General features: G+C 41.9%; 1 protein-coding gene across 10 annotated transcripts in view; it reads right to left on the bottom strand.

Annotated features, from left to right (window-relative positions):
- ctnnd2b (catenin (cadherin-associated protein), delta 2b) overlaps window positions 1–14,078 on the bottom strand; it is a 187,503-nt gene that overhangs the window by 24,895 nt on the left and 148,530 nt on the right. For all 10 annotated transcript variants that reach the window (XM_030403343.1, XM_030403342.1, XM_030403336.1 and 7 more), the window contains one exon: window positions 8,202–8,388. In XM_030403343.1, the coding sequence (XP_030259203.1) occupies window positions 8,202–8,388 (187 nt within the window). The remainder of the gene's footprint in view (window positions 1–8,201; window positions 8,389–14,078) is intronic.

Below are 14,078 nucleotides of genomic sequence, written 5' to 3' on the forward strand. Positions count from 1 at the left end.
CTTCTTAATCTTCTTCAGTAGAATACTTTTGTCTTTGTCTGTTATTTATATCAAAAAGAAATATATATATATATATATTTCTTTTTGAATGTAAGTCTGTTATTTTATTCTCTTTTTTAGTTTTATATTCTTATTCCAATTTTATTTTCTGCTTTTTTTTGCACAGTCATCGGAGTGGTTACAATTTAATTTCACTGCTGCTGTTGTTGTATAATTGCATGTTGCACTGCGCATTTACTAAACTTCTGTGTTGTTTTTATAAGATTGATGCATACTTTAGTGTGCACTTATTAGCAGTTAACCATGCGCTCATTAAATGTAAGTAATGCTTTTTCACAGCTGCCGAATCTACAGCGAAAAGTATGCCTCGTTAAGGTTAAGGGATCCTTTCTCAAGGACTTATTGCTTTTTTACAAGGAAAGTAAGCAGCCTTTACTGTGGAGGCACCACAGGTATATTCATCCAAAGACAAATGATGCCAATCTGAGTGTCAGAAATCAGGTCAAACATGTCTTTCTTTAATTAGTAATGCAACTGTTTGTTTGAATCTGACCCTCGGCGGAGGCTCAGTTTGATTAAATAACAAGAGCCTCATGTTTTAATAATGCAGTCGAATAATTGCTTGGATTTTTCAAGGTGTTGACAAGCTGCTGTGTTCTAGTCTGTGTCCCCACTGGCTTTTTGTTTAACTTGAGCCTTGATGCAGGGTTACCTGAGCGCGCGCACACACACACACACACACACACACACACACACACACACACACACACAGGCTCAAACACATGCACACATACAGTACATATACGGTACTGATTGCTGTCTCTACACTGCAACATAAGGACACACGCAGATAAAGATCAATTGAACGGTACAATTAAAAGATCTTATATACTCTTTTCTTGCTTCTTTTGGATACCACCTGTTAATGGATTCAAATCAATTAACCCCAGTCAATTTGGCGTAATTAATCCCACTGAAGCGTTTCCCTGTTGCAAGGAAACAGGGCTGCAGATTATCTCTCATTAAGATCTTTCAGTGTGAAGAATCTAAATAATGAGGAAAAAAAAAAAAAATCCCGCTTCTGGAAAAAAGGTTATGTGTCTACTGGGGGAGCTTTCAAACGGAACAAGAATCTGATTAATCCATAGTGTGCTGCTACTGTGAGCAAAACTGTACTGACAAAAATGTCACTCTTTTAGCCGCAGCAGGGGGAGATAGTTTCTTTGTCTCCAAGTCTATAATCAAAAGCATGATTCTGCTGGATGCCTCAGCATGAGCGTTTGAATTGAGTCTCCATTGGGCCATTTTCAATAAAAACACATTGTCATTTGGATGCTCTCAAGACCAATAAGTGGAGTGACTCAACCAGTTCAAGCACACGTTTAAATTAGCTGTTAATGACATTCTGACTGTGTCTAAATTCTTCATGCCATACAAAAGGAGCACAAACGTTTCTCCTCTAAATAATCGAAGTAGGCAATGGTACATCATGCAGACACCGTGGGTTACCAGCCGATCCCAAAGTAATTTGTGCTAGGAAAGAGTACATATTGTCAAGACAGTGGTTGGAACAGAAAGCAGCATTGGCTTTTTTATGCCCCCTGGCCCTGCACAAGGTTAATCCTGCCATGGTGCTCAACAACGGTCAAACATTTGTCTTGCTTTGTACTCAATCTGTACAAGTCGCCAATGTGTTTCATAGATTTTAAATAGATAGTAAACGAGATGATGGCGCTCATTCATTCCAATGAGGATAGCTCACCTGTGGCATACGCTAGCTACCGGGTTTACTTCCTGTTTATATGGCCCACTGAGTATGCACAGTGGTGTTTCTGTCCAACTTCCTATGGTTTTATTGGCAGTTCAAGAACAGTTCAGCCTCTGGACCGCTATAGGAGTGGACTGCTCAGATCAGATTTGTGATTTGGCTATCAGAGATAAACCAAAGTGTATCAAATTGTTTCTTGCTTTTACGTTGATTTCAGACACTTGAAGCTTTAATTGTAAATGCAGCGACTCTTCTTGATTTAAAATGATTCCCTCAGAAAATTTGAACATGTAAGGCTCCATGATCCACGCTGACACCTACAGCATCACATGCTAAGTTTTAACATATGTGAACATTCGACATACTTATGCACGGGTGACCCGGTGTCGCTCGTCTTTCAATCACCTCCTCCTGTTTCAGACACCAAGATACAGCTAACGAGCTCAACAGTCCTCAGATCGGTGCAGCCTCAGTCACAGTTCAACAAAGGCGTTCTTTTTTTTGCTCTACTCTAGCCTGTCTCCAAACAGTGGAGCCTCTCTACTGGCAAACACAGGCTGGTTAGGTTACGCTTAACAAGCTAAAGGCACTGGGAGCCTGCAGTCACCTCGCCCAGAGCTAGCTAGCCCGGCAATTATCACTCCAGACTATTCGTCGCTCTCCTTAGGCACGCCAGCTAATGGACACAGTGGCGAGACATTCCAGGTGCCCGCGCACCTGGGAGAATAACCATTTCAAGCAAAGATACGCATGTCTCGGAGTGTGGCATTTAGAGTGTGAGCACGAAACTGAAATAACGAAGGTGGCCTCTGGATCAGTTAATAAAGCCACCAGAGACAGGACATGTCATGTCGGGTGATATTTTGCTTTGGCAGTGTGTATTCTCGAATGTACACAAGTAAATGTTGGATTAAATGAGCACTAACTGGGTGATGAAAGGCTCGAGCTCACAGGCCATTGTGTCCCCATCCCCAACATGTACGGAGGATGGATCAGATAATGATGTTGCAGGTGCGTCTTTCTTCATGTCAGTTTAGCGCACCAGGGAGAGAAGTGGGCACATTTTAATGTAATCTGAGCTGCCACTATCGCAGGCAGAGTCCCTGTAAGTAGATCGCAAACTGAACGTTTGTAGAGTGACGGATGCTTTTAAATCTTTAAAATGTCTTGATGGTATTAATGTTTTCTCTTCCCGATCAGCGTGCGCAGTAAACACCAAACTGGGTAAACCTGCTCTGCATTGACTGCTACAGAATTTGTGCACATAATTCACATTCGGCTCTCTTGCAGCACAAAGTTTCAGCGATTCCCGTTAGCCGGCATGACGTCATACGCACACACGGGGAGCGAAAACCAGCGGTGAGTAAAGAGAGGCAGAAAATGTGTGTGTGAAAGTGCGAGACAGCGAGGCAGAGGCAGGACGAGACAGAAGAAGAAGAAGAAGAAGAAGAAGAAGAAGAAGAAGAAGAAGAAGAAAGGGATGCGGGAGGGCTAATATGATGGAGAGAGAAGAAGTGAGAGTAATAGAACGAGATGGAGACGGAGCGAGGGAGGGAGGAGAGAGCGGCTAAAGGGGAAAAGAGGTGGAGGGAGAAAATGAGAAAGTGAGGAGGATAATGGGAGATGGAGAAAGAGAGAGAGAGCGAGAGAGAGAGAGAGAGAGAGAGAGAGAGAGCAGGTGGCCGGCGATATACCAAAACCCTCCATGAAATATTCAATCTTTAATCAGACTCCCAGCATTCCCTAACGAGGCGTGAGAAAGATGAATTAGCCCTCCGAGTTTAGGGAGCTGATCCACACAAAGCCATCTCCTGCAACACACACACACACACACACACACACGGTCACAGCAAGACACACGTACAGTATCAGTAGCGAATAAAGCCTTTGTTAGCACCCAAAATGTGTCGCTTATTTTCAAGGAGAGCAGGTGAGCAGACATATTGCGACCGAGATTAATGCCTCACACATGTAGTTAAATAGAGAGACGAACGTCGGCATGTGCTCACACACACACACACGCAAAGACCAAGCCAGACAGCCTTGCCGACAGAGATGCAAATGTAGTCATGGCAGCGGTCCCGCTCTATTCTCGCTCCCCTCGTGCCGTGCCTTCGCCACGTCCCCGAGAGGAAATATTCCAAAATGTCACACATAGCCCCGTCTCAGATGTTAAAGCGGACTGTCACATAATTAAAACCAAACTTTTTTTTTGTTGTTTTGCTTGTACAACGTGTGCGTCTGCAGAGATAATAAGACAGCTCCGTGCAATAACAGATGGGCATTAAAAAGACAAATATACATACAGTTTGTGAATGTTGCAGGCTAAGTCGTCATTATTCTGTCTGCGAGAGGTGTTTTCTTTTCCCTTTTTTTTTTTTTTTTTTCTCCTTTGATGCTGAAATGTTTGATGGAAGGGAACCCGCAGCACATCAAAAAAATGTCTGCTACACAGCCGGCACGTCTCTGTTAGAAATATTTATGAGCACAAATTTCATCATGCAGTCCCAGGAATGCTTACAGAGTTTGGAAAGCAACTCACCAATACAAATTTCATGTGCAGAAATATCCGAGGCCATCTCGCTTTTTAAGGGCTTTCGAAAACATGCTCTCAACCAGCTTCTTAATGGGCACTGGGTTATTGACTGAACTCATTTAGCCGGACATATTCTTCATTTTTCTTAAATCGAGAGAGGTATGTTTTGTTTAAATCTAACAAAAAAAGTAGTTTAGTTCAACTTGTGTACGTGTACGGGACATGAATGAATTCTGGGTTTTGGATGGTGATCCAGAGGTCTGGAAGCAGTCTAATGAGGTCCTACATGAACCCACAATTTTGTGTTTGTTTATGTAGCCAGTCCACAATCAATGGAATCTGATCCTGATGAGGCAGATTAGCTGACATACTGAGTCATAAACTCTTAATGAATAACACATAAGAGAAGAGGAGTTTTAGAGACTTTAGAATTACATGCATTCCAGAACCACGTGTTTGGAAGACTAACTTAGAGACACTTAACAGGGTGATAATGGTCATACATAATGTAACGGTCCCTGATATTTTAAACTGCGGATGCATTGAGACCACAGTTGTTGTCGTCATCTTGTTACTCGATGAGAAAATGTACCTGAAATCATCTGAATACTGTGCAATTCTAAAGAGGTTATAAACATAATAATCAGTATATGATGGTAGATAATTGCCTGATGGGAAGACAGACACTTTATTAAACTGTATTCCCCCCTGGACATAAAATACTAAAACATATTTAAGATGGATTTATAGGAGGTACACATACAAGGAGTGGAACTGCTTGATGGTTTTTACATTGCTCGCGGTGTTCTAACGCAGGAGGAGACTTAAGAACAAGCACAGCAAAATCTCAACAAATACAGGCTGAGAGCAGACGGGACTGTTTTGTGCAAAAAAATGTTGGAGTAAAAATATATATAAAAAGCACCAAAGACCAATAAGAACTGTACAGGATAGAGTGCGCAGGAGCCGAGACGAGTCTGTGCACCTTTAAGGCAGATGTCACGAGACAAAACAACATTATGATGGATTCCTGAGGGTGAAATACAAGGAAGCATTTAGAAAATAGAATTACACAAGCTGATAGTTCGGCACATCGCTATCAGAGCCGCAGAGAATTTTCTATTGAATTTTACAGAGCGGAGAGCTGAGAGGGACTGCTGTCTCAGCATCACACACACACACACGCACACACACAAACACTATGTTTAATTATGGCGTTTAAAAGGCTGATGATGTATTCGTTTTTGATGCTGGTCTGACACCGACACTATCGAACAGGCCTTCATTATCCCTACTTCACATCCTATTGTATTTTACACTGTATTCACCATTAGTCAGAATGAGCCAAGTCAATTAATATCCCCAACGAGCACAAAAGCCAATAATAGGCACACTTACACGTCTTAGAGAAGAAGGCGAGAGGTACCTCAGCGCGTTTTTGTGTCTAGTCACACTGCACTGTATTGATGCAATTAATCAGGAGCCGGTAACGTTTTTGGCTGAGTGTGAAATTCAGTATAATACAGTTGATATATAGTGTCACATCGTGTTCACTCAGTAGCACAGAGAGTCTTCAGCTTACTGTTTTGAGTTTATGGTCCACAACTTAATTGTCCCGAGCCAGTCTCACAGCACCCATCAGCACAATTTCCAGATGGAGCGCGCCGCAGCTTTAAGCGAGGAGGTTCTGACAAAACCCACTATGTGCTACCTGCCCGGCACCAAACAGCAGATAAAGTGAAAGCCACTAGCCTGTGAATGGAGCATTTTTAGCTGCAGCCACATATCTTTTCTTCAGGGGCAAAATGTGAGTTTAATTCCAAACCAGTGAATGTTACTCTCTATCAGCTCGGCAACTGTTTGCTGACATCAGCTTCATGACTTTATATTACTGACAATATGTCAACTTTTTGTTTGCAGCTAGCTGTGCCACCCTCAGGTGGCCTAAAAAACAAAAAACAATGCAAGTAATGCTGGTCAAACCACTGAAAATAGGCAATTAACTCCTTTCCCATTGCCAGTTGATGAGATTGCCTTCCTTGTTTCTTTTCCTGAAACATGCTGCAAAACAGGGAACAGTAGACAGCAGCATGCAAGCCAGTGACAATGTACAGTGGTTTCTTTTTGTGTCTTTTATCTCAGTCACCGAACGACTGAGTGCTGCTTGAATGGAGGCTGAGAGCAAAAAGTATTTACGCGCCAACGACCATGACTTCAATAAGCGTCATGGCATTGCACTTAAAAAAAGGGGCTGCAAGTCAGTGCGTTAGAGGGGGATGTCTCCATCCCAGCTGATCGAAGCTGGAGCTTAAAATACCTGTGACTGCGGCAGACTCATTGACCCCCTGAATGAATGCTGATTTGACCTTTTACTACTGAAGACAAAAGCTGCATGTTGGTGGGTGTCGGTGGATTTGCGTCCATTGTGAAAGGGGTAATGACGTAGGTAGTAGTGAGTGAGACGTGTTTAGTGAGATGGAGGAACATCAATTGTAATAGTTTGAAGAGAATATTTCAAATATTCCTTAAAAGGGGATAAGAAATTTCAGCACATGGAATAAAAACATCTCTATCCCAACCTTAAAAAAGTTGAGGACACTGACCACAGGATTGTAGCCCTAATCTTGGGTAAAATTTGAATATACAACGTAATGTATACAAGTCATTGATAAAGAAAAAATTGAAAACTTAATAAATTTTAGAGTCCTTTTTTTTTAAAAAAGTCTTGCCAAAACAGCAAAAAAATTTGTCACAGTCCTACTACTTCCAGACTGCACCATATGACTCGCATCATGTCTCAAGTGAGAAAATGAAACGCCACAACAGCTCTAAAGCCAAATGGTGAGTCATCTTAAATGCAGCTAAGTCTGTCAGTTCTCTGTGTGTACAGTGGTAAAAACACTATCTAAAATTCACAGACGGTTTTGAACTAAGAGAGACTCGCTTCCCTGCTTGACTGCAGTGTTTCCCACACATTCATTTATTTGTGGAGTTCTGCCACAATATCAACATTGGCGGTCACACATTGATTTTTGGAGTTGTGCATCCCTTTCTCACTTACTCGAGACAGCGCACCCGTCAGTGAATAGCATGATGTTAGACACTCCGATACAGTGGATGGCGGTGTTGTTTTTCAGTGAAAGACACGTCCGTAAAATGGTATTGTTACGACCCTAGTGGTCATAAATGTTTGTCTGTTTTAAATATCCCTGTTTTACCTGTGTGAGTGAGAGTATGTTTGTGTGATTGGTTGCAGGTGTGTCTGTGATTGTAGGTTGTCCCTGGGAGCTGATTGGTTCCTGCCTGACGACAAGAGTTTAAAGGCCGGCTCCTCCCAGTTCCTGTGGACTCTCCTCTGCTGTCCCAGACTGCCAGCAATGTATGATTGTGAAAAATGTGTTTGTTTTGAATAAACTATGTTAAAAATGCTTGCTGCTGGTGGTGTTTGGAGGATGGGAAGAGGGGAGTATCATTCTCTTGTTGCACCAGGGTTTCCCCTAGGCCCTGGTCGTAACAGTATAGAAAGCCTCACGACCCCGCAAAATGACTCATTTTACAGTTCAGAGAGTCTAGAAGAGCCGCCCGATTACATTTTATCACCACCCAAGTTAGCTCAGCGCTAAACCGGAAGTCTCAAGTGCACATGCTCTATGGCACCCCAGCTGGACACAGTCTGATTCTGTAGGAAACACTGCACTATCATTGGCAATAACAGACTTTGAACGGCATCTCAGCAAAGTGACTGGTTATGTAATTTATCTGCTGAAACAGTTGCAACTCAACAGCACTAAATGTATATGAATGTTGAGCTCATACTTTAGGCCGGGCAGTAACAAAGAAAAAACACAAATAAGAAGAGGAGGATAAACTCTTGGAGACACAGATGGTGACACTGACCGGAGGCAGCCGGTGGCGTTGCGGAGGACCTGGGAGGAGTGTAGGTGCAGCTTGCGGTCCTCCTGTGTGTGCGGGGAGGTGTCCCAGCCCGAGTGGGGGATGATCACAGCGTTGGTCAGCACGGCCAGGGCATCCTGGATGATGGGCATCTTCAGGGCGTCGCATGACGACAGGTTCCACAAAACACCTGAGGAGGACAGCAAGGGAGACAGGAGGTGAAAAACCAAAGCAGAGGAAGGAGCTAAACAGAGGAGGTAGACAGGAGGAGAGACAGACACAAAGACAACTCCAGGGCACAAAGCATTGAAATATTCAGTAGTTTTCAGTGAGCAGCCTGATCAAACACACACAGCAGCACAGACAGCAGCTGCAGTCCTGACGTACTTTCTTTACAGCTGTCTGGAAAGCCAGACACATGTTCTTAAAACTAGTACAATGACCCTTTGTGGTGGAAGACATTTTGACATGTCACAGTAGGAAAAGAGCTACTCTGAAACACAAGAGAAAGGCCGAATGACATTGGGCTACTTCGGTTTCACGGCCCTGGGATTATGCATGCTGGCTCGTTGACACACAGTCGGTGCTGAATGAAAGAAACATGAATAGAATTCAGCCATCGTTAATGTTATTAGTCATATCTACAGTTGCTTATCACCCAGGAAAGAAGAGGAGCCAAACCGAGGCCCCGGTCCTCAGGGGTTGTTAATAAAACAATAACATCGGAAAAACTGCTTACCTTTTTTTTTCCAGGTATAGATTTAGACATACTTAAGTTTTGTAATATTTGAGCTAACCCAGCTGCAGCAGAAAGATGTTTCATATAATAATTAGCCCACTGTATACTACCTACTTAGCACTGAAAAGCTGGCAAAGTTAAGTAGATGGTGCACGGTACGTGGTGAGGCATTTAACAGCTAAAGGAGCCACAAAGTGAGCTAATCAGAGAATCAGTATTACAACAGCCAATTCCAAATGAATGCTAATGTTAACTCTGGGTCTGCTGGATGTGTCAACAGGAAACTGTTCATCAATGCTGGGCTCAGACGACAGAATAGCTGTGTGTCTGTTAGGACGGTTACAGTGTCAGATTAGGCAATTATAGGTCAATAAATTCTTCACTTCTGGAAAGAATAGTAACATAGAAAGGCGTGACACTGGTTGTCTTGTGGAAAAGCCTTACAAGAGAAAGAACAAATGACCGTGACCTTTTCCTCCGAGTCCCAGTTCTACCTCGCGGAGCCAACAACATCAGTGACATGTCCTTTGCCATGTTTACAGTTAGAGAGCGCTACATGCTCCTGTTGGTCAATGTGAGTGAACACACATTGGAATTCATCCTGGAGGACGACTAATTCCGAAACGGCAGTCTCACTGGCGGGACATCACGAGGTGTCTCAGATGCCACGTCAGCTGGTGTCTGCTTTTATACACAGCGAGGGATATAGTGATGATGGATTGTCCTCCACCGTCCCCCACTTTTGCGCTCCCTACAAATGTGTGCGTGGCAGGTATGGTGTAGTGTTAACCTGGCATAACACCTTATCCATTTTATAAGGCGATAGCAATACTTCAAGCTACCCCTAGGTGGCCAAAATATCAATAAAGGCAGATAAAAATGTAATGTCTACTAACGGACGCTTTGAAAAGGCAGTGAATGGACACTTCAACTTCACAATTGAAAAGTGTGTTTTTGTCCAGCTTTGGATAACGTCTGAACTACATGAAAATGGCAGAGAATAACATGTTGAGTAAATGTAATTATTTTGCTGCTTTATCTTTACAAATCAAATCAAAATCCTATTTTATAGACATTATTCCACATTGTGTATTTGTTTTCTTGTGATTATCCTTTTTTTTTCTTGTCTTACTATTCGTGGCAGTAATGCTTATTTGAATTTGAATCTAAATCCTTTAACGCACTCAAGCGATTTTCTGTGACTTACACAGTAAAAGGGTAATGCCTTAAAGATGTGGCAATTTGTAAAGATACATTCAGGAACACAACACAAGCAGAAATCTTGAACTAGAAATCAATGACAGTATTGGCAGCGTGACAACGCCCAGAATGCCAGAAGTGTTCCTCGCTCATGTTAATGTGGCGCTGTCCACTGTGTTCTGCTCTCTCGGACACATGTGAATAGGTTGTGCGTATATTCTCTCTCTCTGTTCCTTGTCATACAGGCACCTCAAGGATTCAAGGCGGCATGCTTCAAGGCAACTGCTACAAAGCGGAGGCCTTCCTCAGTTAAATTGGAGCCATCCCATTTCTTCCTTTGTCAACTGATTTATTTTTTTATTTTGTGAATGTCAGCTTGTTTTTGCTGATTTTAAAGTTCCTTCACTTGCTCCTCAACTTCCTCTAGTATACACTGAAAAGCCTGTCTTTGCCTTTTGTCTTATTTTATCTACTTCTGATTTGTCTGATTGTGTTCTCTGTCCTTCTTGGCTAATGGCTGGCTTTGTTTTGTTCTTGTAAAAACAGTTAACCTCTGGAGCTGAGGCTTACTGACAGGTTTATCTGACCCTCAGCTGCACTTAACAGTTTACTGTTTTACCATCATGACAGATATCTACGGAAGCACCCAGAGGCAAGTAAGAAAAAATAAATAAATAACAGAATCTGTAATTTTTTAATTAAGTCTGATCTGAAATGTTTTCTCTTTTGTGTTTATGACTTAAAAAACATTAAGTCAGTCTCAAACTCAAATCAGCGTAGGTATTGGCCACTGGTATTAGCATCCCGTAAGCATTAAAGAACTACAGGAAAGAGCAATATTTCAGAAGATATTGCTTTTTATTTCCATTATTAACATAATAATACAAAAATGTAACCAGCAGTTTGTATCCATTAGTTTGTGCAAATATGTAAATAACTTATTGAAAACGTGCACTGGACCAACAAATGATATCCATTATTTTGTATTCCTTTTTTCTTGCCAGACATCTGACAGCACTTCTGCTCACATTTTCTTCACATTTAACAGAATCGTGTTTTTATTTCAATTTCAACATATAAAAGTGTTGTTTCAATTAGTGTGAAACAACTACAAAAATTAATTACATTAAAAGAAAGGCTCGATTTATATGGTATTTTTGACACTTGGTCGTGGGCCAGATGGAGGTGGAGGAGGGCAGTTTGAGACCTCTAAAATGAAGATCCTTCTTTAGATCCTTCTATTTTTTATTTCATATGTGAAAAAGTTTTTTTTTTTTTTTTTTTCTCGCTTGCCTCTCAGGGCTTCTGTAATTATCACCATTTCTTATTTTCTTAAATTATAAGGGTTCATGCAAATTGCTGGAGGTGATTGTAAACAGGTAATCTCCAATTAGTGTCCTGCGTGTTTGATTGCTCAGGGGTGAGGCATTTCAAATGTTGTTCTGAGATTTCAAAACATAACCTTGAATTTTGCGGGTTGCCACTGTGCTGCCGTAATTAATAGAAAGTGGTGTAAAACAAAATAAAAGAAGTACCAAGGCAGTAAATCACTTACACTAAATTCCACTGCCCCTCTCTCCTGTTTTTAATCCTCACCTGAATTATACATGCGGTGACCAGCCAACCAAGAAAATGGAGTGAGCTTTTCTCCTGCCTACCAATTACTGTTCCCTCTTTTTGCCACTAGCCACACAAAAACACACACATACTGGAAACTGAATAGACAAAAAGCTCCGCCTCTCTAGAGACCCCCCCGCCAACACACACACACACACACACACACACGCATACATCAGATTGAGCCTGAAAAGGAAAGGACAGAGAGGAGAAGAGGGAAATCAACACAGTTTGCTGCAAAACACTTTGATTTCTTGAGTGGTTTCACACAGACACACGCACACACACACACACACACACACATATTGTGATAACCTTGAGGGATCGACACAACGCGTCGTAATTCTTCTTGACTTTCGTCTTGCAAAGTGTCTACGGCCTAATCTATTCACGCATACAATTACATGTTTGTGCATCTGATCGTGTCCATCCCCTCGTCATATCTGTACTTAACTAGCCATCTCCTCTATGGTTGTAATTATAGCTGTAGCAGTGGTAAAACATCATATCCTTGGATCTGTGTGTGTGTGTGTGTTTGGAATAAGGCGTTGTCTCTTTAGCGCAGTGTTGTTCACCCTCGGCTGAACAGCGACTGTGTAATTACAGCTTCTGTTATCTGTCTTTGTGGGTTTGTATGAGTTCGTCCTTGTGTGTGTGTGTGTGTGTGCGTGCGCATGTAAGCCCCCCTCGACAAATCACTCTTAACTCCATCAGCCGCTCGGACGCGGTGTGTTTATGTGGCGCGTCAGGGCGGCAGCGTCCGCCGTCGGAAAGGAGTTTCTAAATGACTGGCTTCTGGCTTTATGACGGTAATTAGCTGGGACTATCGCGTTAGCAAAAGCGTCTTCTCTCTGTCTCATCTTATCTGCTCCTCAAGAGGGCAGCGGCGGCGTGCTGGGTTTTTGATAACCTTCACATTCAACGTGACACGTAACAATTCTAGCTGACCTTGATTTTCACATCTGTGAGTCAGCGAATGTTGCTGTGCTTTTTATTCCTCATATTGTCTCTGTTTTTATTACTAAAGACTCCAATGTGAGCGATACAAGCTTGTTTACTGTTTCACCTACGGTGAAATAGAATGGCAGTGTTTTACTGCGTTAGCTTAGGTGCTGGAGATGTAGCGCAAAAGGTTAGCGCTGTGACTGGAAGTGGGGGAAATGGTGACAGTTAATACCTTCAAACAGCCTCAAAATATATTGTATTTATATGCTGTATCTTTTAGCAAGCAAACCTAATCTTTAAACCCGAGAGTAATGCGTTAGAGTTATGAACAAGGGCAGGCTGCAACTTCATGAGAACATTATGCTAGTAGACAAATGCTAGCGGTCGCTCGGCTAGCTGTTGTTGGTCAGCAAACAGCTTCAATACCTAAGTTAACAGCTCATTCAACTACAGTTTCTTTTTTTAGCTTTATTTCTACAAACATATTCTACTTACACAAGATATATCAACTAAATCAATTGGCCCCCTGCGTTTTAGCTAACGTTAGCCAGGCAGAATGGGACAATATTTACGGAGAAAGAACCGCTAATCAGCTCCTAAGTTGGTTTTTCCTTTTTCAAAACTAAATGTTTCTCTTGTCTGCATTGGGTTACTTATAATATTGAGCTATTTGTCTACTTTTATCCAATGTAATGGTCCAAGGGGAACCACATACGAAGTCTTTGGATGTGCTGTTTTGTACTTTGGCTGAACCTACCCTACATAATTATTGCATGGATATGCAGGTCTGAATCACTGCAAGTGTTTTAGTAAGTTGCTGGCTGTAATCCATGTCAATAAAACACTGGTTTATTCTTGAACACTGACGTTGCTTTCTGTGATTAAAATATGAATCTCTTCCTGCAAAAATCGGAATAAATTCACTGAATAATGCATTTGATATCCCGTGGCTAAATTGTTGGAGCCCAGCATGGAAAATCTCATTGTTATGGAACTCGTTTTGCCGCACAGAAACCATTTCCTGTAAACATGCATGCTAACATTACTCTGACTGTTCTAGTTTTTCGGCCGCACATTTAATCAGCACAATAAAAATAAAAATGGCTTTTGCGGTCAAGAACATAATTATCCACTTTCATCCTCTCGCTATGCGGCATCCAAACTACTTTTTTTTTCAGAAGTGGTCCCAGAGTAAACCTGCTCAAATGAAATACAATTATGTGTACGTTTAACGAGCACAAATGACCGTCTGCCGCGGATGAGGCCAGTAAGCAACAGTGGCAACGATTTTAAAAATCAAAAAAAGGACCGTGGGTTACAAACCAATTATTGTGAAATGTAATACATTACACATGATGTCATGCTGCAGCTGCAAGTAA

Source organism: Sparus aurata, chromosome 21 (assembly GCF_900880675.1).
Source record: "Sparus aurata chromosome 21, fSpaAur1.1, whole genome shotgun sequence".
Taxonomy (NCBI): Eukaryota; Metazoa; Chordata; class Actinopteri; order Spariformes; family Sparidae; genus Sparus; species Sparus aurata.